The sequence below is a fragment of the Camelus bactrianus genome, chromosome 4 (genome assembly GCF_048773025.1).
Source record: "Camelus bactrianus isolate YW-2024 breed Bactrian camel chromosome 4, ASM4877302v1, whole genome shotgun sequence".
NCBI classification, from domain to species: domain Eukaryota; kingdom Metazoa; phylum Chordata; class Mammalia; order Artiodactyla; family Camelidae; genus Camelus; species Camelus bactrianus.
Window position 1 is genome coordinate 65440318 of NC_133542.1, and position 27731 is coordinate 65468048.

At 37.2% G+C, this 27731-nt stretch overlaps 2 protein-coding genes and 1 non-coding gene across 8 annotated transcripts in view; 1 reads left to right on the forward strand and 2 right to left on the reverse strand.

Annotated features, from left to right (window-relative positions):
- C5 (complement C5) overlaps window positions 1–10387 on the reverse strand; it is a 75586-nt gene extending 65199 nt beyond the window's left edge. The window contains exons 1-3 of one of the 2 annotated variants that reach the window (XM_074362130.1): window positions 9621–10387; window positions 5801–5993; window positions 3454–3616 (exon numbers count right to left, since the gene is read on the reverse strand). In XM_074362130.1, the coding sequence (XP_074218231.1) occupies window positions 3454–3616; window positions 5801–5993; window positions 9621–9685 (421 nt within the window). In that variant the 5' untranslated portion in view covers window positions 9686–10387. The remainder of the gene's footprint in view (window positions 1–3453; window positions 3617–5800; window positions 5994–9620) is intronic. The other variant, XM_074362129.1, reaches the window with a different exon arrangement.
- A 4723-nt stretch (window positions 10388–15110) lies between these two features.
- On the forward strand, window positions 15111–15182 carry TRNAV-GAC (transfer RNA valine (anticodon GAC)). The gene has a single exon. It is a non-coding gene; the product is annotated as a tRNA-Val (tRNA).
- A 2511-nt stretch (window positions 15183–17693) lies between these two features.
- LOC105065282 (complement C5) overlaps window positions 17694–27731 on the reverse strand; it is a 34770-nt gene continuing 24732 nt past the window's right edge. For 3 of the 5 annotated variants that reach the window (XM_045513120.2, XM_045513122.2, XM_045513119.2), the window contains 5 exons: window positions 26815–27006; window positions 23553–23634; window positions 21505–21578; window positions 19809–19932; window positions 17694–17885 (listed from right to left, as the gene is read on the reverse strand). In XM_045513120.2, coding sequence (XP_045369076.2) covers window positions 19847–19932; window positions 21505–21578; window positions 23553–23634; window positions 26815–27006 — 434 coding nt within the window. In that variant the 3' untranslated portion in view covers window positions 17694–17885; window positions 19809–19846. The other 2 variants (XM_074362131.1, XM_045513121.2) reach the window with 2 other exon arrangements.

Here is a 27731-nt window from a genome sequence, read left to right on the forward strand (position 1 = left end):
TATACATTATTAAGTAACAAAATAGTGATGTCTACCATATGGTTATATGGGAGTATAATAAATTTTCTCATGTTAAAGTTGAAGTTTTTAATGGAAAGTTAGGCAGTTTGAGTCAGACATTACACACTCTTACCAGACCCCCAATTATCTCCTATTGTTACTAAAGACAGCTTTGAATTGTATGGTTTTGTTGTATTTATTGAGCCAGATCCTACAATTGTTCTCTCACTGTTAAAAGAATAATGGCAAGAGCTCAATACCAATTAGTTCTCTTCCATTTCTTTCCGTCAGTTAATGGATCCCCACCTTTAAAAAAATGCATCTGCTTAAGTTTTAACGCATAGCTGCTTGACACATGCTGATCTAGTTCCTTCCAATGACATCATAGTTTCTCTAGGGTTTTACTGATGCTCAAATGCTTTAAAAAGCTAATGTTCAAAATGGCCAAAACTTTAACCACAGAATAAAATTGAACTGATGTCATAAACCTTTTAAAGTGTCGGTATTACTCAAAGCCGTACATAAGAAGCCACACATAAAGCTCTCTAAAACTGGTTTCACTAAGATCATAAGATCAAAGCAAAATGCTCAGTAAATCCTCCTAGTCTGCTAGCCCCTTTTCCTCACCCTGTCTCCCCGCTCCCTCCTCCCTCCTGCCTTATGAACACCTGGTCCAGGCCTGAGCATCACTGGGATGCTGCCAGAGGCAGTATGCCACAAAAGTTAAGAGCTCAGGCCATAGAGCTCAAAACTTTGGTTTCAATCCTGCCTCTGCCACTTCCTAATGTGACCTTGAGCAGGATACTTAATCCCTCTAGACCTTAGCTCCCTCATCTGGAAAATAGGACTGCTGGTATATGCTTCACAGTGTGTGACACTGTGCATAGCCTGGCATATAATAACTAACCAATAAATTTTTATTATTTTTATTTTATTTTTATTACTTTTATGACTATCACTTGTCCACTTTCTAGCCCAGTTTGTGTTAGGTTAGAAAATTAATCCTGTCTTCACAGCAATGGTGTATCAAAGGCAAGATTAATAGAATTTTTTGTACCAAAGATACAGGTTATTAATTTTTAAAAAATGTATTGACTGCTTTCTATGTGCAGACACTAAGCTAGGCACAGAGATGTGGTGGTGACAAATCAGACATAGAAGTCCTCTAATGGAGTGCAGGAGAGAGGCAAACATAAGATTTCACAAGTAAATGTGAAATTCCAGGGATGGGAAGGGCTACAAAGGATACCACCTGGCTTTCTGAGAGTGTAGTGGGAGATGTGAAGCAGAGAAGGCTGCCCTCTGTGGGATGACACACAGGGGCTGAGTAGGAGTTAACAAGGCAAGAAAGGGGCATGAATAAACCAGGGAGAGATCCTCAGGCCTTACTATGGATGGGGAAATGATGTGAGAAAGCAAATGAAAAGAGGTCAATTTGGCTGGTGTCCACAGACAACGGGAAGCATGGTGGGCAATGAGGCTGGAGGGGAAGGCAGGACACAGGCTGTGTGAAATTGAAGGATTTTGGTCAATACTTTACAAAGTCCCTTATCCTATAAAGCCTTGAAGATTTACACTTCTATCCTAAAGACATTTATACTAAAAATCCCTCAAGGATCTTCAGATTAAATGCGTGGATCAGGACATCAGAGCTATAAATAGCAAGATGTAATCAATTTTTAAAAGAATTACTTTTCAATAATTCTTTTTCTTCTGTGTAAATAAGGCTTTGTGCTATTCCACAGATTAAATGATAATGAAAATACTTTCCTAGTGCTTACTCTGTAGTAGGCAGTGTTTGAGTGCTTTACACGTGGGAATCTATTTAACTCTTACAACTGTATGAGGTAAGTTCTATTATTATCTCCATTTTACAGACGAGGAAAATGGGCTCAGAGAGACTGAGTAACTCTCACAGGGTCACGGAACTAATAACAGCCCAAGCTGGGATTTGAACCCAGACAATTTGGCTCCAGAGTCTGCTTTTAACCACTATACTTCACTACCTCTCCCTAGTGGGTCGAAGTTCAGAGGAACGTTCTCTAGTTTTCCTCTGTGATTAGAGTAGATGAGGATACCACACCTTCTTACAGGAAAGTTCTGATAAAGAAATAACAAATGAGGCTGTTCTTAGGGAAAGCCTTGATAGCTAAGACATGTCCCAGGCTTGGGATATCAGACTACTTATCGAACAAAGACTGAGGACACTAAATAGTAGGCAAGACCCAACAGGACCCAATTAATGGTGCATCCTGTAACTTAGGAGGACTAGGATGAGGATATATTTGTTTCTGCAGATGATGATGTTTAAAAGGGCCCAACTTTATGGGCAGAGACTGCCTCCTTGTATATCAAGTTATCTTCTTGGCATCAAGAGGTGGTAATATTCTGGCAGTGATAGCAATACCCCACCCCCTAGGCCTTGCCTTCCTGAGATAATGATAGCAGGTGCTCCTGCTGAAAAGGTAATGGTGCAGGCCCGTTCCATCCCACTACTGTCATCATCATCAGCCAACACTTAGCAAGTATGCACTATGTGAAAGGTTTTCAGCAAAGATGGCTGGTCCTGCCTCCCTTCCTCTGTCCTTCACCAATAATATCATTATGGAAACTCCATAACCTCTCTCTTCCACACACAGTTCTCTCATAATTCCATCTCTGATGTGCTCAAAAGTTAATGATGGAGAGAAGGAGAGTGAGGAATTGAAGACCTTGCAGGCACGTGAACATATGTGGACAACATTCATACTTTTCTGTGTTTTTGGTTTATTGGGAATAAATCCAGTCATCCCTCAATCACAGAGTTTTGACTGGCCATCCTGCCTTTCTTTTCCCCTCTAACAGGTAAACCATGAATATGAAACAATGTTCTAACAGGAACTTACTTTTAGGTAGACCCCCTTAGAAGATTAATACCCATATAATTCTGCAATTTAGCTTATTCTTTGCTGAATCATCTGATTTGCTAAGGTTTGATTTGTTTTTTGAATTTGAGGATTAGCCCTAAACTAATAGAACTTTTAAAATGAACATTGCTCTATAATAAATTATTTTCCCATTGCCAGAACTATATCTGCAATTACATCTTAGACTTTTTTAATGATAAGACCTAATACTACAATTCACAATTCTTAAATAGCTTTTTTCCTACATGGAAATAACTGATGGGGTAGACAATGTAATTGTTGATTTTTGTAACTTCCGTATGAATTTAAAATTTGAATTTAAAATCAATTTTAATTTAAAATTAAATTCCATTAAATTATTTATTTAGCAATTTCCATATAAATTTAAAATTAAAATGATATTTATGAGTGTAAAACTAATTGGGAATTGAGACTCCCTTGAGCAAGTCAGAAAACCGTCTCCGCTTAAAGTCAAGTATTAAAAAGCTCTGCAGTAGTGTCAATCCCACCCCTCTCCTCCCAGAGAAAGAAGCACATTATACTCTACCTGACTGGTGTGGAGTGTAAACAGGTTTGTCTGTATGGATGAAGAGAAATCCATTGTCGTAGGTCACTGGCACCTTTTTTGATTTTGAAAAATGCTTTGATACAACCTCCAAATACACATGTGAAACTGGGTTTTGTCCTCCTGACAATTGTTTGGGTTGTATCTGTAAAAGACAACGTTGATGGAGAAGAGTATAATAATTTTAAGGTTACAAGACATGTTATTTAAAAAGCAGTATAGGAGCCAAAAGAGTAAATAAATTTTGCCCAAAGCCCATCAATATCAAATATCATGATCACCATTTAGCTTTAAGCAATTAAAAATCCGTTTGGTTCCTTGCGCCCCCAATTTTATATGCATTTAGTAAAACTACCACTATAGACACTCTCTTAAACTTTCATTTCACCAGCTTGCTGAATTAGCCCACGATCGCCATCCCCTTGGTTCAACATCCTCACTGATGTTCAGGACATTTTGTGTTGTATCTCCATCTTTCTGTTCCCATGGGTTGACCTGTATGCTTTCCAATTTGTCTATGAAATTGTAATGATCCGCTTTACATTGCATGATATGCACATTTAATATGTAAAAAGTAACAGAAGAAAGAAAAGTGCTTCTACGGAAACTTAGGCTTTGGAAAAACAGGATAAAATTAGAACCAATCACGTGGAATTAGATATGTAAGAGTACTATAAAAGTTTAGAAAACAGTAAAGGTCTATAAAGATTCTACAGTCAGATTGCTTTGTAAGTGTCTAAGTTCTTTCTCCACTTGAAAGAAATAGAAACTGCAGAACAAATGATTCGTTAAAGGTGTGACACATAAATAAGATCTGCCGCTCCAATCAGTGGACCCAAGAGAAGACCCTGGCACAACATCAAACGATTAGCAAACAAAGATACATTGTAATGTTGAGAGAAAGCTAAATGCTAAAGATATGCATCAACATTTATGATTTCCCCACCTGAATTTATCTTTCTAATTAGCCCTCTGAGTCAGCACTGTTCAATAGACCTTTCTGTGATGATGGAAATGGCCTGTATCTATGCTGTGCAACATGGTACCACCAGTTACCTGTGCCTATTTGAGCACTTTAAATGTTGCTAGTATGAGTGATGAACTGAATTTTTATTTTCGTTAAATTTGCTTGACTTAAATTTAAAGGTAATAGCCACATGTGTATGGCTAGTGGCATCAGATGAAAGTGTCTACTGAAAATAATACTTTCAGGAAATGAATTTTAATTCTTAATAAACCTAATAAGTGGAAGTACTTGTTAAGAGATTAGAACATTTACTATCAAAAACATTAATGAAAGAATTCCCACATTTGATTAGAATTTATTTAGATCAGTATTTCTCAATCTTAAGTAATATATAGACTCCTTTTAAAGAATAAAAAGTTCTGGAGGACTCTCAGTGTTGACTTTTTGTTATTTATAATATAAAAAAATTATTTTTTTACAATGTTACTTAACTATGTAAAGACCTAAAAAGTAAGTATAATATTCTTATGCTTATGACTTTTATATAATTATAAAATTAAAAAATTTATAAAATAAATTTAAAGTGCTAAATATCAATATAATTTTAATTTTAAGCTCTTTATACAATTTGAAATTTTAATTTCTTTTTCGAGAACTCACTTTAAAGAAACACTGGTCTAAATGAACCTCAGAGACCGTTCCTAGTCTAGCAGTCTTTGATTTTTTGGTTCTTTATTTTTGAATTTATGTAAGAATTTAAAACAATATTTTTCACTTGAATAAATAAAAGTAAGTATAAAAGTTATTTTTAGTTTAATAAGAAATGAGTACAAGCACTTCTCTAACCAAGCTATACAATATCTTAACAGAAGGAAAAGTTATCTGATACAAGTTGTTCTTTCTGTTAACTATGGTTGTAAATGAGAGATATTTACTTTATCAATAACTAATAGTTTTGGAAGCTATAATTGTAGGATATTGGAGTTTAAACAAACAAATGTTCAAGGCATCCATAGGTTTTTGTAGGCAATGCATTACAGGTCAATATGAATATTTATATTTATATTTTCACAGTAAACATGTGCTTTCAATTTGTTTCCAAATATGTTCACATTAATACAATTTTATTTTCCAATAAGAACATTAAAGTTTGCAGGTATTGTTCCAAAAGCAGACACAACTCTCCTATTTAGAATTTTCTTTTTCACCCGTATCATAATTAGTGACTGACATCATCTAATAATCACACCGTGGCAGAGTGGTATAAATGATCAAATCTCTATGTTATCAATATTCAAATTTGATACACAATTTATTGAGAATATTCTATACGTATAAAGAAACTGAAGGATAAATACGTACTGTTAAGAGTGCAGAATTTTGGAATTTATTTTCTGTGGATAAAGAGACATAGCCTAAAGAGTAAGTAAACTTCTTGTCAGGGTAACTTTTAATAGAGATTGTTGCATCAAATGCTTCAGTGTATCCATAAACTTGAATTACAATATTTTCAGATGCTCCAACACGGAATACTTTAGGTGCTGAGATGACATACCTGTTGAAACAGAAGAGAAGGATCAGTATCTTTATATGACATAATCTATAATACTTCTGACTTTTTTCCATCTCATTTGAGAGATTCAATTTAAAACAGGCACATTTTCTCAAACTTAAAAATGATGTTTTAAAATAAAAATTTTTTTATGATCTATGACAATTTCAGTATAGTTTCCAAGAAGAAATAGCTTGGAATTAAGACTTGAGAAATACAGCTGGAGATTTAGTTAACATTTAGAGAGGTACTAACAGCACCTTCCCTGAGCTACTGAAACAAAGGAAGAATTTTCCTGGTAAACAGGGTCAATATTTCTGACCAATGAAGGAAAAAACATCACAGGCATCAGAAGCTGAATTTCAGCTCTGCCACCTGCTAGCTGAGTGACCATGGTAAAGTAACTAACCCTCTCTGAGACTTAATTTACCTGTGAAAATATCACCGTCTTTACCAGGGTGCGGTAAAGATGAAATGAGAATAGGTATATGAAAGCACCTAGCATGGTTAGTACTCAGTGAATGTTATGATTCATTAAGTTCACGGAATTAGTTGAAAGGAAGTAATCTTAGAAGTATCGTGTTATCCTAGCGAGTGGATAAAGAAAAGGATAGAATAACAGTGACCTGGGGAATGCATAAAAATTAAAGTAGTAATGGAGGTCCTTGAAGAACAAATAATAACAATATTACAACAATAATGATAATAGTAACTGAGAGGCTGTATTAGCACTTACAACTCTTTTCATATTCACAACAGGCTAGTTGTAGAAATTATTATTATTCCTATTTTACAAGTGATAAGAAGTTAATTTGACCAAGGTCACATGGCTTATAAGTGAATGAGGCAGGACTTTATATTTAGGCCTCAGTCTCTGTTGTTATGTGTATCACTGAGGTCAAGGTTACAAACTATGTTTGCAACCACGGGCTGTTCCCTCAGTTTTATTTTTCATGTGATTATAAAGAGTTGAATCTATATAAGTTTTTGAAACAGAAATTTAAAATATGTGGATTTTCATTGCTTTTTAAAAAGAAAACGTACAAATATAAACTAGGTTATTAATTATATATCCCAAAAGTATTCATTGGAATAGTGAGAGCTACATGTGCTATTAATAGAGAGAGGAGTGAATCGTCATATGTTGCTCTCACTATTCCAATCACCACAATGTGACTGAGTAAGTCAAGTGGCTAAACAGGTCTGGAGGGCACGGGCCACCCCACTTGGCAGAATTATTGCAGGCTCCTGTCAACATTACTACGACATTTAAAGTCTTTTAACATCAGCAAGTCTTTAAAAACAATGAAATTAATTTGGAAGCCATTAAGTTCTTTAAAGCAACTGGCAATTCTCCTACATGACAATTAATTTGGAAGCATTTACAGGAAAATTGTAAAAAGGGGGAAAGAACCTCCAGACTTGTAACCATCATCTCAGTTCCCCACATGCAGGAACAGCAGAAAATGAGAAAAATTCCACTTTGATGATAATAAGGTACATTTACTGAAAGCTTACTCAGTGCTAGGCACTATTTTAAGCATATCTATCTATCTATCTATCTATCTATCTATCTATCTATCTATCTATCTATCTATTTATCTATCTATCTTACTGTGTTATGACAACCACTCTGTGAGGAAGGTCTTATTATTACTCCAGTTTTACAGAAGAGGAAACTGATAATTAACTTGCCCAACCAAGATCACACAGCTATTAAATTACAGAATTAGGAGTCAAACCCAAGCAGTCTGTTTCCTAAATTAACACTTTCAATTGCTAGACTAAACTGAATTTACCAAGAGTTTTACAAGAGAAACCTAGGAGGGGAAAAGCTGTTTTATTTTTGGTATTATTAGAAGTTTTACATTTTTCAGTTTAGTATTGTTTTAATTTTGATCATCTGTGTGGTGGTGGTGAAATGTAAAATAATTTATGTTTACAACTCCCTAAAATATAGCTCTAGGACCACCCATTCATACAGATTGTGGTCCTTAGTGATGTATCAGTGGCACAATCTATCACATAAAGAATTTCATACTTTTCTTATTTTCTTTCAATAGTTGTACAGGATATAGCCACTGAGCTTACAGAGAGGCTACTTTGGCTCCTACCTGGAATGTTTTTTCCCCAGATACTTGGATGGCTTGCTCTGGCACTTCCCTCAAGTTCTGTTTGAGTGTCACCTCCTTGGAGAAACTTTCCTGTCCACACTATTTGGGGGGAGGGGGGGAGGGCGGTGAGGGAGGTAATTAGGTCTATTTCTTTACTTACTTTTAGAGGAGGTACTGGGGATTGAAGCCAGAACCTCATGTGTGCTAAGCATGAGCTCCACCACTTGAGCTATGCCCTCTCCCCACTGCACCCCATCACCCCGTCCACAATTTTAAATAGTGTTCCATCATTTCTTTATCATCTTCCTCCCCTTTATTTATTTTTTCTTCATGGTACCTGACCTTATTTATTTATTCATTCATTTCTTGGTTCATTCATTTATTCATCATTTTCCTCTCCACTTGAATGCAAGCTCTATGTCGTCTACTACGTTCTCAGCGCCTATTACATGGTTGGTGCTCAATAATTTTTGCTGCATCAGTCAGTTGAATTTATCAATTTCCATGTTGTAAATGGTACACTCTCACTTTTTCAGGGAAAGAGAGAAGATGCTTATTAAGGGCCAGTACAAAGTAGTAGGAAAAATTCAGTATCATGGGATCCAGAGTCTAGCCTTAGTTCTACCACTAATTTAAAGTCATATAATCCAATCTCTCTGAACTTCAGTCGGCTGTCTTTCAAGAAGAAATGAACAAAAACTATTTAGGTAATGGGGTGATTGTGCCATGTGAGAAAATCAGATCGGGGGTAAGAGAGTGCTATAAATTTATGACATCATAAGTATATATTTACATTGATAACATATTTTGCATACTTACATATATACACTTATGACAAAACGGAAAAAACTGAAGTAGTAAAGAACAATCCTTAATGTAAGCCCTATTTCTGTCTCTCTTAGTGGTGTGACCTTCGGCAAGTTACTTTATCTGAATTTATCCTTGTATGTGAAATGAGTAGATTTGATTAGATTCTCTCCAGTTCCTCTTCAGCACTAAAATGTTACTTCTTGATATGAGATCCATATTTTAAAGATATAGCTTAAAATGCACATTATTTCAATAACACCAAATTTGTGAAGAATTAACTAATAAATTTAGATGAAATTACAAAAGCTTTTCAAATCACAGTATTAGAATTGATCCCCAAGTAGCCCTTGCTTTACTAATGTTCAGTACATGAAAAACACAAGGAAATTTCTGCACTAAATAGAAATAAGCAATAAATGCTAAGAAAGGTTATTATCTTGAGGTTATTTTTTGCTTTTTTGAAGAGGAATTTGAATAATCTCTTATGTAAATTTTTACAAATAACAATCCCTTAAAACTGACATGTTGTTAGCCACTCATCAAACCAAAAGCTTCCATGACTTTCTTATTCAGAGACGAGGCTATTCACTTAGTGTTCCCAGAAGAAGAAAGTTATTTACAAATTAACACAGTTTGTTGAATTTACTTTTTCACTCATCACATTGATAAGATGCATTGAAAAATGAAGATGGGTTCTTTTACTTACGTTTGTTCCTGGCCCCAACTTTTCCCCAGGAAGGTTAAAAAACAAAGTATGCCCCAAATGCCCATGCTGGAGGTTGTAGTAAACCATGGGTATAACCTCCCTGAAGTTACTCTCCTTTTACATAAACTGAGCTTGAAGAATTTGAGTAAGTTGGTTTACTGGTTAATTATTAATGGCAAGAAGAGGGACTTCTAAGTAGGAAAAGTAAAATTGGAACTGAAACGACATTTAATGCCCAGGTATAAAAGGAAGAGATATTTTATAGGGATTTACACCTAGAGAATTTACTTTGATTAATTCAAACAAAAGGATTCTAACATGGGAGTTTGGCACTAGGATGAAATGGCTCAGAGTTAGACATCAGTAAGTCACACTGTCCTTACCTTTCGTCTCTGAACCAGGCAAATGCTCTGATGTTTTGTCATCTGAGAGCATGCCTCTGGTAGATCCTCTCTGATACTGATGGAGACTTACCTGGATTCACTTTCAAACTGAGGTGATTTTAGACTGGGCCTGGTTTACACAGGGCTGATGAAGTGGTATTTCTAGAGAAGACCTAAACAGTAGTGAAACTGGCACTGGATGCCCAAAGAATAAGACAGATCTGCAAAGGGGGTCTATGGAATAATTCCTTGGTCTGTCCCCGTCTAGAAGTAGAGAAAAGACTGTGACTGGCAGTGAAAACATCATGCTGAGGCTGCTGGCATCATTCTTCAGGAAAAAAATGACCAATCAAATACATTCATTTTTAGTAGGGAATGAATATCCTCCAATATCTATTAATTCATACACCACAAATTCAAAATTTGCATTAATTCAGGCACAGAATATCTTTTTCAAAAAATTAACTCATGTTACACTTTTCAGTGAGGTTTTTAATTATTTTAATAAAAGAGCTCAAGAAAAACAAAGCTTCCTATGACAAATGAGTCTAATAATGAATTTAGAATAAAATTTAAATTTTATCTTTAAAATTTTTACGATGGTTTATGTTCATTAGAAAGTTTTTATTTACCATCTTCCTTTTATTAGAACTCATTTCTAGCTTAGCATATAATAAGTACCCTATTTTAAAAAAGTAAAACCGATTCCTCTAAACATTTTCCCACAATTTAGATGTTTTATGGTCACATTGGCACTCTTTCTTTTGAATTAATAAGGTTCTGTTTTACCAACACTTTCGTACTGACTTCATTGGGGGAAAAAAAGGCACACAAAAGAAAATTTGATGCACAAATTTTGCTGACAATGTCTCTTACATATGTTACTGAAATGGCAAAAATCTGCACTCTCGTCTGACCCATTTGTTTCAGAAGGAAATCTGTAAAATAATTAAACTGAGTTGCGAAAGATAGGTCAAGTTAAAACAAACAAAGTACTTTTGCCATCATTTTCGGGAAAAGACCTTTAGGAGAAAGTGAGAACACTCAAAAATCATAGATAACATTTGTATTTGAAGTGAAGGAAATTTTTTGCTTGTATTATAGAGTCAATATTAATAAATGACATTTACAAACCACCAGCATGTTTCTCTGATAGAAAATACTTAAAAACATGATGGATCTCAAAGATTCTTGATAGAACGGAAGTTCAACAGTTTACAAATTCTCAACTGTGTTTAACTAAAAACTAAACATGGCTCAAAGATGGATTCTTCTCTACATTTTAAAATGTTGACCTTTGGAGGAGTCTTTGGTTTTTATACAAATTCTCTACCTCTAAAAGAGGAGAATCCAGGTCTAGCAGAAATTGTGGTGGTTACATACCTTCCTGCTAATGCTACCTCAATTCGACCCTCAAGATATTGTTTGCAGCATTTTTCTTACTTCCCAGGAATAGGTCTACTGATGAAGAAGAAAGATCATGAAAGTTAGTTCACCATCTTAACAAGACCTACAAACTCCATTGCATTTTACCCTGTGCTATATGAGATTCAGACATGGAGAACATGTTCCCAACCTTCAAAGAACTTATCCAAATAATGACAACACAGTAGCTACCAATTATTAGCTCCATGTCACAAGTAGTGTGATAATTAACTTACACAAACTGTCTCTAATCTTCACAACCACTCTGAAGGGTGTTATGACCTCTGGTGACCAGTGAAGAAACTGAGGCTCAGAGAAATATAGTGATATGCCTCAGGAAATGCATCTAGTAACTTGCAGAGATGGGGATTTGCTTGTGTTGGGAATCAGTAGGAAAAAGAAGGGAGAGATACAAAGCCCTACTGAAGTCTTATGCTCTCTTTGACACCTTCTCCAGCTATTTTGTCTGTGATTGATTCTCCATATGATAAACTCTTTAAGAATATATAGCCTGGCCCACACATTTTTTGATTCTTTATTAGATACTCCTGTACATTCCAGGTGATGGTTCTGAGATGGGGATAGGTGTGACACAAGAGAAGCACTAGTATGACTTTTCATCTGATTCTTCATTCCTCACAGGGTGCTGGGTTGAGACCGGCTGGAGAGGCAACCAGGTAGACAACAGATTCGGGAGATTACTGGAAAGGCGGGGGTAAGAGAAGGTAAGAGCCTGGAGAAAAACTGGATAAACCATGCCCTAGGGAACACAGTGGTTCAAATCCAAGAGTGGATGATTTTCTGTTTAAATCCCAAATGGTAACTGAAGAACGATAAAGAAGAACCCTATTGCTCAAACTATTCTTGTGAGTCACCAGTGGAGTGCGTTGGGATAGCACATCCCAAAAGGCCACTGCAGAGTCGTATCTCAGTAATGGAATAGGGGAGGATTTCTGAGAAGAGAATGTGGAGGAAGTGGAACATAATAAGGCCAAAAGAGAAAATCAAGTGTTTGTGATGGAATGTAGTGAAGGACATTTCTTCAGAGGAAACAAAAAGAGACAAAATAAAAGAAGGTGCCCACTTTTTCTTTATCTCTCAGTTTTATATTTTATAACCTCTCTGAAGCTATTTTTCTATATGCTAGACCTTCTAAAGAATGAAGCTCAGTCCATTAATCCCCTCTTTGGCTTCACCGTCCCACACTTTTTCAGATAATCTTAGTTCTTGCTCAACGTAAGTTTTCTTACCTAATTCTAATACTGGTAACACATCCATACTCATCTACTCATCCAGTGGCTGGATGTGGTAACCAGTCTCCAAGACGGCCCCCAATGTCCTTACCTCCCTGGTATTCATGGCCTTGTGTGGTCCCCTCCCACACTGTATCAGGCTTGGCCCATTGACCAGCAGAATATGGCAAATGCAAAGGTGTGAGATTCCTGAGATTAGGGCATACAAGACATTGCACTTCATAACTTGCTCTCTGTTAGACTGCCTGCTCTGGAGGAAGCCAGCCACCGCAAAGTAAGGACACTGAAGAAGCCTATGGAGAGGCCCATGTGGAAAAGAACTGAGGCCTTCCCAGAGCCATGTGAGTGAACCACCACGAAGATAAATCTCCTAGCCCCAGTCACGCCTTTCAGTGACCACAGCCCCAGCTAACACTTGATTGCAAATTCGTGAGAGAACCCAAGCCAGAACTACCCAGCTAAGTCATTCTTAATGGGCCATTGCCCATTACTGGTGGTAGTGAATGCAAGGAGCTTTCACAAGCGTTGCACTTTTTAGAAAAACTTAGTGGCTTAAAATAAACAATTATCTTCACAATTTTTAATGGGCAGGAATTCAGAAATGCCTTAACTGGGTAATTTTGGCATGGGTTCTCTCATATGAGTTTGCAATCAATTTGTGAGCTGGAGCTGCAGTCACCTAAAGGCGTGACTGGGGCTGGAGAATTTACCACCGTGGTGGCTCCCTCACATGGCTCTGGGCAGGAGGCCTTAGTTCCTTTCCATAAGGGCCTAAACTACTGTGTATAAAATAGACAAGCAACAAGGATATACTGTATAGCACAGGGAGTTATACCTATTGTCTTGTAATAACCTATAATGGAGTATAATCTGCAAAAATACTGAATCACTATGCTGTACACTTGAAACTATACTTCACACAACATTGTAAATCAACTATACTTCAATAAAAAAAGTTTAATTTGCAAGTGCACTTTAAGTTCGTAAAGAACAGTGAGCTCAGAGGCCTGCTTGGAGCGCCACCTGCTGGTAGTAAGAATAGCATCCCAAGCAGGCTGGAATAATTGGTGCTGGTGCCAGTGCTAACCTGTGACACCTTTCCAAGGTAAACCCTGGCTTTCCATCCTATGTCTCTTCTGAGACCTAGCTTCTTCAATTCCTGGAGGTAACACCTGCTTCGGCTTATTCACAGAAATGCTGAAATGTGACATCCCTGAGCATCGAAAATCACATAACCGTATAAGGAGTTCTTATCATTCTTTCTAGCATCTTCTCTCTCCTGCTTTACCAACTCTTTTCTTTCTGCCTGCAAACATGCAAGTCTCCATTAATAGGGAAAAAGGGCAAATATCAAAAAACTTCACTGGATTTTTTCCCCACATCACTGCTAAATCTTTCAAAGGCTTAGTCTGCAGCCCCCCCCCATATAATTTTCTTTTCCCCATTCTATTCATAGAATACCCCCCTCCCCAGAATGTTTTCTGGGTATCTCCATGGAAGTTAGATAAGAAATGAATAAAATGATCACCCAGAAGCAGAGGCCACTTTATGCTGGTTGGCATGATTTGACATTATTCCCATTTTACAGACAAAGAAACTGATGATTAGAAAGGGTTAAAAGGAAGGAAGCAAGCAAGTAATCCAGCCCAGAATTGTTTTTTTTTAATAATAAAAAAATGGGGTGGGGGAGATAATTAGGGTTACTTATTTATTTTTATTTATTTTTGGAGGAGGTACCCGGGGATTGAACCCAGGACAGTATGCATGCTAAGCATGCTCTACTACTTGAGCTATACCCTCCCCAAACCCAGAATTGTGTAGGGCCACCTATACAATTTGAGGGTCCCGGTGCAAGATGAAAATGTAGAGCTGCTTGTTCAGAAAGCAAGAAAAAAGTGCTGTTAAAGGTATTAAAAATATAAAGCCTCTTCCTTTCTGCTGTGGTCTCTTCTTCAACTTGCTATGGTAGTTTTGTTTTCGTTTTCTGTTTTTTTGCTATGTAACATCGTTCTAAGTAAAGGAAAATTAAAATTTTGAATTAATGACATGAAGTTTGCCATTCATCTTTATATTGTGCAATGTTGGTTTTAAATGAAAATGTAAGAGTATTTAATCTGTATGTAGAATCACTGAAATTATATAACTCATATTTCATAGCTCTTGCATGCATATATATTTCATTCGTCCCAGAACAGTGGAAATGCTGCACAAAACTAACTCAACTGTTTTTATTTTACTTCTTGATATGTGTGTATTCTACTAACACTCTCTACCTTTGCTTGCTGATGAATTAGGGAAGCCTGAAAGGAAAAGGAACTATGGGTTATCCCATCTTTCCCTTTCCTTCTCTGTTATCACATTTAGTGTAAGTAGTTGGCTAATGCAAGGTAGCAACAAGAACAAGAAAGAATACGATGATGTGGGGAATAGGGGGCATAGCTCAGTGGTAGAGCACATGCTTGACATGCACAAGGTCCTGGGTTCAATTCCCAGTGCCTCTGTTAAGGGAAAAATAAATAAATAAAAATATAATTTAAAAAAAGAAAGAATATGATGAGTTTCCTTGGTCATTTGCGTTTATTTGAATACCTTCTGCATTCAAAAAAAGTTCTGGTTCCAATGGAAAATGTGGCCTCTAGGGGCTGTCAGCGCTCCTGCTTACTAAGTCATACACATGACACACTCACGTTGAACTCACTTGGAGTCTCACTCAGCTTCTGCACCTTGTGGGTCCCCCGGAACACTGCGTCCATGGGGTGCTATGTATGCTCTATGGGAATGGGGTGGCAAGGAATGGTGAACATATGAATTGCACACATCTCCGCTAATTCACATGCATGCTCCGTAGTCCCGTTAGACTTTGCTTATAAGACACAAGTTCGAAGATAAAATTATGAATAATTCCAAGACAGCAACAACAAAGAACTAACTTAAGTGTACGGCCCTTCTGAGTGCCGGGCCCTGTGCCACTGCACAGTTTGCATGCCCATGACACCAGCTCTGGAGTAGCTAAGCCAGGAGAGAACTCATACCTGACCCCAAGGACAAGTCTCTTAACATATCACATGAAGTCTCCTCAAATAGCACTGGACAAGGCATTGGCAGAGTGACAAAGAATGTCAAGAAGATGAGAACGTTTTAAGAGGCCATATAATAGGCAACATTGAACTGCTGGCCTTGGCTCTAGGAGGGTTAGAGAGGTTCCTGAAGACATAGAAGGACTGAGGACAGGAGGATGGGAAGGGGTAAAGGGTGTAAAATCTGGGAGGGGACTGGTAAGGAGGTAGAAGTGCTTGGAAGGAGATAGTTGTCAGAAGTATAGAACAGCCTGGTTACTTTCAGCAGACATACAGATTGTCAGGGGTTATGACCTAAAAATAGGTCAGTTCCCAAGGGTAGGGCAGACAATGCCCTAACCTCTAGACACTTGGGGAGCATTCATTTTGGCGGTCGGCATCTATAAGGTACTTTCAAAAATGGACAAGACCAGAAAGGCAGAGTATCAGGAGTCAAACAAATGATGCTAAAGTAGGGCAATCCTGGGACGCATCCCTCAGAAGGCCAGGCAGGAGGGTGAATGAAGAAGGCCTATGTGCAAACAGGTAGGAGCTAGTTACAAGTCTGAGGTGAGGGGACAGCCAAGATGGAGGCAGGGTCCATGATCAAGAAACAGACCAGCAGTGGGAGTCATTGTTTAATGGGTACAGAGTTTTTGTTGTGAATGATGAAGAAGTTTGGGGTATAAACGGTGGTGATGGTTATACAACACTGTGAATGTCCATAGTACCACTGATGTATACTTGTGAATAGTTAAAATGATAAACATTGTATTATATGTATTTTTAAAAAATATCTTAAAAAAGAAAAAAAAGAAAGAGACTAGGGTATTAGGTTTACCAGACCAAGGAGAAGCCAGAGGTCTAAAGATTAGAATTAAGGTTTATATAATATGAGGAAGGAGAAATAGATGCCAAATCCCATATTATGTGTACTCAGTATCTTAATAACATCCTGCCTCCAGAACACACAGAATCACTTCTGAGAGTTCTACATTTTTCCATTAGGAAAATCATACCTTGGGGGGTGATGGATGGGATCTGGCTAGGGTAAGGGTAGGGGCTCTTGAAGACTTTTTCCTCTCCACTTTCTGAGGAGGAAGCAAAGCATCTTGAGTTGGACACCTCTGATGGCCTCTCCACTTGCCTGGGCAGGTTTCCTCATCTAAGCAGCTACTGTGCCAGGCCCTGGGGATGGATCCTGGAGCTGAGACCACAGCGATTCCAGCAAGGTGGAGAGTGGGTTCTTCAATGTGAGAGGGGCCCCTCACTTGAGGGCCCAGTTCATGGCTAAGGAGCACCTCAAGAGCGGTAAGGCTCTGGTTTAGGCACAGAATTGCCTTTTGGAATTCCCTCAGGGCCCTTGGAACCCCAGCCCCAGGTGCTGTGTGGTGGGATCTAGTTTCAAGTGTGCTTGGAGAGCCCAGCTTTCCTACTTCCTTTTAGGAGTCAAATCTTGGACCCTTATGAGTGGGAGTGCATCCAGCTATCCATGGCTTGGGGATGAGGGATGTGGTAGAGAGGGATGGGAATGGTGAGGGGTGAGGTGCTAGGATGAGATAGAGATCGTTGGGTTGTCTTTTGGGATTGAGAGAGATAAAAGATGGCTCGATCAGATGGAGAAGCTTGGCAGCTGGGATGAAATATAAAGAGAGTCAGGAGGGGGAAAGTGAGAGAATTGACATTTAGGTGTTCCTGCAGTCATTCATTCAACAAATGTTTACTGAGCACCTAAAATGTGCCAGACACTGAGTTAGGGGCTGGGGCAGCAATGGGGAAGTAGATAAGGTACTCAAGGAGATTGGGTCTAGCACTGAAGACAGACCATCAAACAAGCAGTTACACAAAACTGTGATGAGTATTATGATGGGGGAACAAGGCAGGGCCAGTGAAGGAAAATTAGTTTATATTAATTAGAATTAGTTTCTGCTGTATATTACAGACAACCAAAATAACTGTTGCTTAAATGAGATAAACATTTATTTCTTTCACACATTAAAGAAGGCCAAGGCTGGAATGGCAGCTCCACGTGTCATCAAAAGCAGGAGCTATTATCGTTTTGTTCCACTATGCTAATTTCCATCTTCAGTGTTACCTTGTGGTCCAAGGTGGCTGCTGGAGCTCCAACCATTGTTTCTGAATTGAGGGCTGCAAAAAAGAGGACAAAAAAGGGATCCGTTTCTCCCTTTTGAGCAGCCTTCCTAGAAGACCCATACAATTTACATTTCCTTGAGAGATTTGGGACTTGGCTGTACACAACTTCAAGAGAAACTGGGCAGAAATGTGGACAGCTAAAATTCAGGTTTTGATAATAAGGAGGAAAGAAATAATTAATGCTGGTTTGCAGTCTCTGAAACAAAGTGTTTTCATCTTTTCCATTTGATAATCATGAATATTGAGGATCGAATGCTTAGAAACATTCTGCTGAATTTTAGCAGAACTACCGAAGATTATTTTTGGAAGTGTAGAGTATTCTCTTTTAAAAGAATACAGACTTCTTAGAGAAATTTATTTAAATATTTCACTTTAAGACTTTGACCTTAGGGAAAAAAGTGACAATTTCTGCCCACATGTACTCAACAAATGAGGCTTTCAGATAAAGTACTTAGAAGAATATACTTTATGAAACATACTTACATTGTCATCCTGTGCATTTGTCTTTATTTAAAAATTCATTTTTGTTCAAGTTGTTTTCACATCCATAATCTTATTTGGGTTTTTATAACTCTAAACATGGTGTCTAAGATAAATGTTGAATTCAGAGAGATCAAGCGACTTGCTCAGAGCCAAACAGCCAAATGTGAGAGATTCTTGAGCTAGAATCCAAATCATGCATTTATTTGACAGATCTTTAGTGTGTATCAGGTGCTGGGGAAGCAAACGCAGCCACTCTCTCAGGGAGCTTCACTATGTGGACTCAGGAATCAGATTCTGCTACTAGTTATTTGACCTTAAGCAAATTGCTTAATTGCTTTGTCCCTCAGATTCCCTATTTATAAAGGAGGAGAAAATAAAATACTCCATAGGGTTGTGGTGAGAATTAACAAATTAATTCTCATAAAAATTTTAGGACAGAATCTGACCTTGAGTAACTCCTCAGTAATTGTTAGATATTATAAGTGTGAGAGAAAGACATTGAGTAAATAAACATAGTTATGAGTGTGTAATGATAAACTTGAGATAAATGATTGGAAGGAAAGTAACAGTTCTATTAGAGCTTGGGCTTGGGGCCCATAGAAGATTCCTTGAAAAAATGGTTCCAAGTGGAGCCCTGAGAGATAAACTGGCATTAACTATGTGAGCATTCCAGACTGGAGTTTGGGATTTTAATTCCTGAATTCTTGAATTACACATTCATTTTAAACACACTGCTATTCTTAGCACAATTAACTCAAGACCAGTTTGGTGGTCTGGAGCATCTGGAACCAATTTTTTTTTTTTTTTGTAGTAAAAAGAACATGGGCCTGGGAATCAAAAGACCAAAGTTCTAGTTTTGGCTCTGCCATCAATTGATGATTTTATCTGCCAACCTTCCTATTTTCACAGAGGAGTAGCCTTCCACTCCTCACCTCTTTATTTTTTGTACTGAGGTGAAACTCACTAATAAAAAATTAACCATTTCAAAGTGAACAATTCAGTGGTATTTCGTACACTGACCATGTTGTGCAACCTCTAACCTTTGTCTGTTCCAAAATATTTTCATCACTCTAAACTAAAATCCCTCATACATTAAACAGGTACTCCACTCCCACCACTGGCAACCACTGGCCTACTTTGTGTTTCTATGGGTTTACCCAGGGAAGACTTTCTTCATCTTCCATCATTTCCAACAAAAATTTGAACTTATCCTCACCAAAGCCTCCATTCAGCTTCCCTGATGATACATTAGTCACATACAATTTGAGTCTTCTGTGTCTCTCCTCTCGCTCACCCAAACCCTCTGAAACGTACAGCCTTTCCCACAGGAAGTGCTCAGAGCACTACACATTGAAGTGAAGTGAAATGTGTTCAGGGAGTTTTCCATCAGATTTCTCAGCCATTGATTCTAGTGCCACACATTTACCTACTTACTCAAGTTCCTGGAGTTTTTATGTTGGAGACCGTTCCTTTTAATTGACTCTTGTAACATTGTTGTTTATGGTCAGGAAATCATCTTCTTGCACCTGCAGTCGCAGCACATCAGCCACACACAGACCTGCAAGAGACAGCAGGGCACAGAAGGGTAGTAGGGGCTCCCAGAGAGCTTCATCTTCTCAAAAATTCTTACATTTTCTTTACTTTGTGGAAAAGAAAAACTATGATATTAAGTTTGCTTTTCCCCCTATATTCTCTCTTCTTGAAAGTTCTACTTAGTGGTGCTTATTTCCCTAATCAATCAATATTGACATTGTAAACTGACTATATTTCAATAAAAAAAAATATTTTGAGAGTCTACCAGGGGCCAGCCCCTATTCTAGCCAGTGCAGATAACAACAGCAAACAAGATGGTCAAAATCTCCCCTCTAGTCAGGGAGATACCCACCTCACCTAGCACTCCCTAAATTATTTTGAAGCAAATCCCAGCATCACATTATTTTATCTATAAATATTTCAGTTTATACCTCTAAAACAATAATTTCCTTTTTTAAAACCCTACCCTCAAAAACAATGGTAATTTTTTAATATCATCAAATAATTCAATGTTCAGATTTCCCACAACAGTTCATGAACTTAAAACAACAACAAAGAAATAACAACAAAACCCCAGAACAAAACAGGAAGTAACTTCCATTAGCCCTAGAGTAACTTCCTTTAAGGCACTACGGTAAAAATATTAATTATATTCCACACCATTTTTTTACGTACAGTCTGTTCTGGCCTGAATGTTACTTAGTTCATAATGACTGATAAGTAAGGGAATGGCAGCAATGCATCCCATTGATTCACATGCTCTTTTTTCTAGCACTTTAAAATTTTTTGCCACCATGTAATAGCAGCTGAACAGGAAATACACTCCCCAGCTAAATTCAGTGAACAAATGAGAATTACAGCACTATGACAAAAGTCCATTCACCTTACATTTTTCCTTCTTGGCTCAATTTAGCCATCAGCTACCCTAGATGTGTGTACCTTTTCTTGTCTTCATAACTCAGCCACCTCAGCCCTGCCTACACACCATCTGTCAAGCTACCTTTACTTTTCTTTCTTTTTAAAGATAAAGCATCATGTTTACTCCAATGGTGTTTTTAATAGTGAATTTATTTAATATCTTCTTAACTTTATCAGATTTGTTCTTTTGTTGCTGTTGTTAGTGCTCTGGTTACAAAGTTGCATAGGTTTTTCAGCAGTCTTTCCCAAACATATTTTTCAATGTAGTAAAAAGGCCATTAATGATTATGGAACCCATTTAGTGGGTGAAAATATTGAATTGTGAAAAAAATCAAATAAATATTCTTAAAAATAATTTACAAATGGTATTGATTTGTACTGTTACCCGTAACTTGGGATAGAACTCAGTAATGAGACCTGTTTTTATCCCCCACCTCAAACCCCCAGCAAATCAGAAAGGTTTTAGGAAAGTAGGAACTTGAAATCATTTATTCACAACATGATGGCCTATAAATATATTAAGTAAACAAAAATATGTTCAAAGATATTTCTTTTTATCCTAGGTTATGATGAGAGTCTAAAATACGCTATCGTCAAAGTTCTGGGTGAAGTATCAATAAAATGATAAACATAACAAACAAAATGTTCCCTAATTCAGTATATCATTCTAGCTGCTTACCTTTATTCGAAATGCCAATACCTTGAATTTCCCAGGTAGTTAGAAAATCAGGTAGTATCAACTCTAGCTGATGCCTGGAAAATAAAATATTTCATAGCTATCAAACATAGGTGAGCCTTAATTAACTTGGAACCAATTTAACACAGTCTCCTATTAATCAGAGTGTTTATACTTTTCCCATGTGGGCTCTTCAGACAAATCACAAAGAAACAAAGTTAAATCAGTGGACACGGGTGTGGATGAGGTTAAGAAAAGAAGAGAGGATAATAAGGGCCTCTTACATATTCAGAACAACTACCTGTACATCTATTAGGATGAACCACATGAAATTGCTATTCATGTAGGTCAAGAATGTTTGGATCAGGCAGATACATAAGCTTTGCCATAGATTGAACTGTTGGTGTTTGCCCCCACCCTCAAATTCATATGTTGAAATCTCATCCCCAAAGTGCTGGTGTTTGGAAGTGGAGGTCTTTGGGAGGTGATTAGGTCATGAAAATGGAACCTTCATGAGTGGAATTAGTCCCCTTATAAAAGAAGCACCGGGAAATTCCCTCACCCTCTGCCATGAGGGGTTACAGTGAAAGTCAGCCATGTGTGAACCAGAAAGCAGGTTCTCACCAGACACCAAATCTGCTGGTGCCTTGATCCTGGACTTCCTAGATCCTCCAGATCTGTGAGAAATAAATCTGCTGTTCATAAGCAACCAGACTGTGGTATTCTGTTACAGCAGCCCAAATGAACAAAGACATGGTTCAACCTAATATATACCTCCCCCTTTTTTTTTTTTTTTTGGTTTTCATTGCCCTACTTTTATATACTAAAAAGGACTGTAATAAATTATCAAATAAAAATTAAATTATATTCAGTGAACCCTACTAAGAAAAGCAGAGTATACAAAAACAGTTGAGACAAAAGGAATTTTCAGAAGACCAAAGCCCATTAGTTTATCTTTTCAGTGGACATTTCATAAGTGTCTATCATGTGCACGGCACAGTCCTAAGACCAAGTACGGGGATAAATAACAAAGGGCCTGCCTCAAGGAATTCACTTAAGAAGAGGAGAGAAATATGTAAACGAGTTCATTATCATGGAGGGTAATAAGTGCTTCAATATAAGCACATACAAACTGGAGTGAGAATGCAGAGAATTAAATTCTTTGGGGGCCACCTTTTGGAGAACCCAGTGTCTGAATTGGGTTGTTAAATGTGAAGTGCAGTTTGTCAGGAGTGAGAGGTTAAGAGGATTTCCAGGAAAGGGCATGAAGACTGCAAAGAGCAAGTATTGTTAGTGTGGAAAGTTACACAACAGGGGATGGCGGCAAGGGCGGCTGGGAGTTGCGCAGGAGCTGTTGGCAAGAGCCCTACACGAGAGGGTCTTAATCTACATAGATTTTGCCTGATAGGTCATGGAGAAGTGGTGTTACGCGGGGAAGCTGCATGATCCGACCTGGATTTTAATATAATCACGTGGGCAGCCATGGTTGGAGAATGAATTGGAGCAGAGACATGGAGGAGGCTGGAGTCAAGGAGAGTAAAGGAGGCTGCTGTGCACCGGACAAGTCATGATAACTGAACAAAAACTGATCGTTTCCCAAGCCTTAAAGATCATCAGTGTTTTACAGTGTGTGTTTATTATATGATGAAAATACTACCTCCTTTTATTTGTTATATAGATAAATAGCATTGGAAATACATACTTAAGTGGACGATACATTGTTGAAGTGTTTGTTACAAAGGAGCTGTCTACAAAGATTGAAATAATTATATAGAAGTGCAAAGACCACAAATCACCCTAAACTACATGCTCCATAAAAGTTCAAGGTAAGTGAATTTTCATTCTTATGCAAAGATCATTAATTCTGCAGTTAATCCTGCAGAGTACCAAGGCAAAAACCAACCCAACGACCAAGTGAATTAACATTGATCAAATGTCAGTGCTATCCTTAATTATCAAAGAAACTCTTGGAAGAATATCAGACCATTTATTTATAATATTTGAGTATTTAAAAAATTTCCTAAGGAAAAGAAAGATAAGTCTTAGAATACCTTTTAGGGACATGATATATTTTCCATAACCAGTTTTCTAAAAAAGTGCTGCTTACAACTTCTATGTTTGTCTTTAATAAACCTAAATCAGAAATATAAAAATACAAGGTAAACATAACATACAAAAGAGTTATACATTAAATCATGACGGTTAAATTTTAACTTAAAAATTTAAAGAATTTGGTCAAACGTTTAATTTCTGTGATATCAAAATAGAAAAATTAAAATTTTTATTTTTACTGAAGTACAGTCAATTACAACGTGTCAATTTCTGGTGTACAGCACCATGTCTCAGTCATGCATATACATACATGTATTCATTTTCATATTCTTTTAGAAAAATAAAATTCTTTATTTAAGATGTCTAAAATCTATTAAGTATAAAAAGCAAGGTGTAGAATGGTAATAGCCCATAGGTATAAAACAAAATATATATAGGTATAGATACATAGATATAAATGTTTGCACAGAGAAAATGTCTGGGAGTATATAAAAATTATAAACAACAGCAATATCTTGGAAAGCAGGTGGGTAGTGGGGTCAGGGATTTTTACCTTATACTTCACACTCTTATAGGGAGAAAGCAATAAAATAGAAAACAATTATAGATGTCATCAACAAAACTAAAAGTTCTTTCTTTGAAAAAGCTAACAGAAAACTCTGGTAAGTCTGCTCAAGAAGAAAAAAAGGACACCAATTAACAATATAGGAAAATATTTTTGTAACTTGGGAGTGAGAAAAGGCTTTCTAATCAAGACATCAATCCCAGAAGCTCTAGATAGATTTGGCCACCTAAATATCAAGTATTCCTGATGCTACAAACAAAAATTAAATGACCAATGGAGGGGGAGGAAATACTTGTAACGTATTTATCATATTTTATTTGTGTGTTTGTTGCACATATTTTTAATGTGTGTATGTTATACATATTTGCAACTTTTATAACAGACAAAGATTGGTTTCCATGATGTATAACAATGCCGTTAAAATGATAAGCAAAACATAGATAAGCCAAAGCAAAAATTGACAAAGGTATAAAAAGTTAATTCATAGAAGGAATATCACTGGCCAATAAACATATGTAAACATATGGTTTGTTGATTTACATGGAATCAACTTGCTAAATAAAATGAGATACTGCGTTTGCATCAATTATAGATGGCAAAAATTATAGATGGATAATATCCCATTTTGGCAAGGGGACTGAGATCCAGGCTTTAAACACAGTTTTGGTGAAAGTGGAAATCGGTACTATCTCTTTAGAAGGCAATTTTTAAGTACATGTCTAATTTGTAGATGTGCCTATTCACTGATTCGGTAATCCTACCTATGACAATGACATCTATCTTACAGAAAAGTATGTTTTTCTTTGCAAGACTTTCTAATCCTGAAAATCTGAGAACAATGTAAATACCCAGTGTAGTTGGTTAAACAGTGCCCCCGAAAAGATATGTCCAAATCCTAGCTCTGGTACCTATGAATGTGGCCTTATTTAGGGATAGGGTCTTTGCAGATGTAATTAAGGTAAGAATCAAGAAATGAGTCCTTCTGGATTAGGGTGAGCCCTAAATCCTTATACAGTATCCTTATTACATGTAAGGTATAAAGCGTTCTTAAAAGAGAAAGAAAAGAAGACATGGAAACCCAGGGGAGATGATCACGTGAAGACAGGCAGCGACTGGAGTGATGCATCTATCAGCCAAGGAACACGAAGGAATACCAGGAACTAAGAGAAGTTCAAAGAGCCAAAGAAGTCTTCTTCCACAAAGCCTTTGGAGGAAGTGTGACTGTACTGACACCTTGATTCTGGACTTCTAACCTCCAGAACTGTGAGAGAATACATTTCTGTTTTAATCCACAAGTTTGTGGTAATTTGTTACGAGAGCCCTGCGAAACCAATATACCCATTAATGTGTCAATGGTTAAATAAATCAAAGCATATAAATATTATCAAATACTATATAATCATTAAAAAGAATAAGGCAGCTCTCTTTGTACGTATGTGGAAATAAGTCTGTGATATTTTGCTAATCTTTTTTTTTTTTTTGTATTTTTAACATTGCAGAAGTATATGTAACATTTATGTAACATGATCCCATTTAGAAATCTGTACATAACAGTTAACACTCTGGTGCAGGGGGAGTGTAAGAAAATTAACAGAGGTTTTTAAATACTTACTCTTACACTTTTTATTGATTTTTCCTTTAAATTTTATTGTTTGGGTTTTTTTAAGCCTGTAGGTTGTATTATTTTCACATATTTTTTTAAATCATTAAAAAATATATATTATATATGTTCATAAGTTATAGGAGACTTTCCCCACAATTTATTATAATTCAGATGAAACCAAAGACAATAGGTTGAAAAGTGGTCACTAAAATTAAACAAAATTTTAATAAATTGTACTCATCATTATTTTCCACACAAACCATGTGAAACTGAACTAAGGAAATTTGTTTCTACATATACTTACGGGGATTGCTTCTACTTCTACTATTTCTTATTGGCTATGCTTTGTGGCAAAATCAAGAATAACATTTTGCATATGTATCACTTATATGTAGAATCTAAAAAAAATGCAAATGAACTTATTTACAAAACAGAAACAGACTCACAGACATAGAATACAGACTTATTTACCAGGGGAGGAAGGGTGTGGGAAGGGATAAACTTGGAGTTTGAGATTTGCAGATACTAACTACTACATACCAAATAGACAAAAAATAAGTTTATACTATATAGCACAGGGAACTATATTCAATATCTTGTAGTAACTTATAATGAAAAATAATATGAAAATGAACATACATATGTTTATGTAAGACTGAAACATTATGCTGTACACCAGAAACTGACACAACATTGTAAACTGACTATACTTCAATTAAAAAAAGATAACATTTTGATTCTTCAAAATGTTTATGCAAGACTTTAAGTATCATGCATGGCCAGTAACATATGCACAAAATGAATATCACAGAATCATTTAGTCAAATATCTTCATATTACAAATTAGCTCTTAGAGGATAAAAAATACTGACCTGCAACTGCTATGCCGTGAGCTAGTGGCAAAGCTGTGACTAGTGGTGTCCAAACTAGTGTTACTACCACTGCTTGCTCTGCTTTTTAGAGTGGAACTTCCAGAGTTTATACTTTACCTTTTTACATTAAACCAAGTTTAGAAGTACTTCTTCCCAGGACAGTACAAACTGCCTGGTACCCTCTACTGCACTGCACATGGAGTAGGAGTTTTCACATGTACCTCGCCTTCTCATGTTTACAAGGATGTAAGTCTCCATCCGCAGCTTAGTTGCCAGGTTGCAACACTGAGTGAAAGCTCTGGCACATTTTGGGTGGATGGTAATTCGGGCAGCTCTCTCCTCGCAGGTCTTTTCCCCTCGATAGGCTCCGTGGTAACAGCACTTCTGGATCAGGCTGTGTTTGAATGTGGATGCTGAGATGATAATACAACTGCTCTTAGCCAAGTACAGATTCAAAGTCTAAGGGCTGAACTTAGAGTCTCTGGTCCAACTTCCTCCTGGTGCCCCTGCCCCACCCCATCTAGTACCAGTGGTCAACCAGCCCCTGCTGGAACAGCTCCTGGAATGGAAAACTGCTATTACTGGTACTCTTTTGTGTACTCATGGCATTAATCCTCTTGTGAAGAAAAAGCTACATGATCACCAGTTCCTTGAACACTTGAAGATAGTCATCACGTCCATCTCAGTCTTACCCTTTCAAAAATATCACTGGGGCTTTTAAAATTAGACCATGTTTTCATGGGCTATGATTGGTTACAAAACCCTCAGTCATTCTCCACTTGGACGTGGCCAAGACAGTCAAACCTGAGTGGGTGAATAAAAGAGCAGGCGCTTTCATTTAGGTTGTCCTCCTGTTTTCTTGAAAACCACTGAATGGGACTTCAGAATTGATCATGTCCTTCTCTGTCATTCAGAGATGAGGAAACAGTGGTGCAGAGAAAAGAGACTTGTCTAATTGGGTACAGCTGCTAGTGGGTGGAGCCAGGGCTGAAGCCAAGAGGCAGAATCGTGAAGTGAAAAGGCCACCAGACCACAGAACAGAAGCTCTGGCCACCTCTCCTAGTCATAGCTCAGTTTTCAAAAACTCACTTTGCCAGTATTAAATGGTTATTTTTCTGTCTGGCCCACGTTAGAGTGT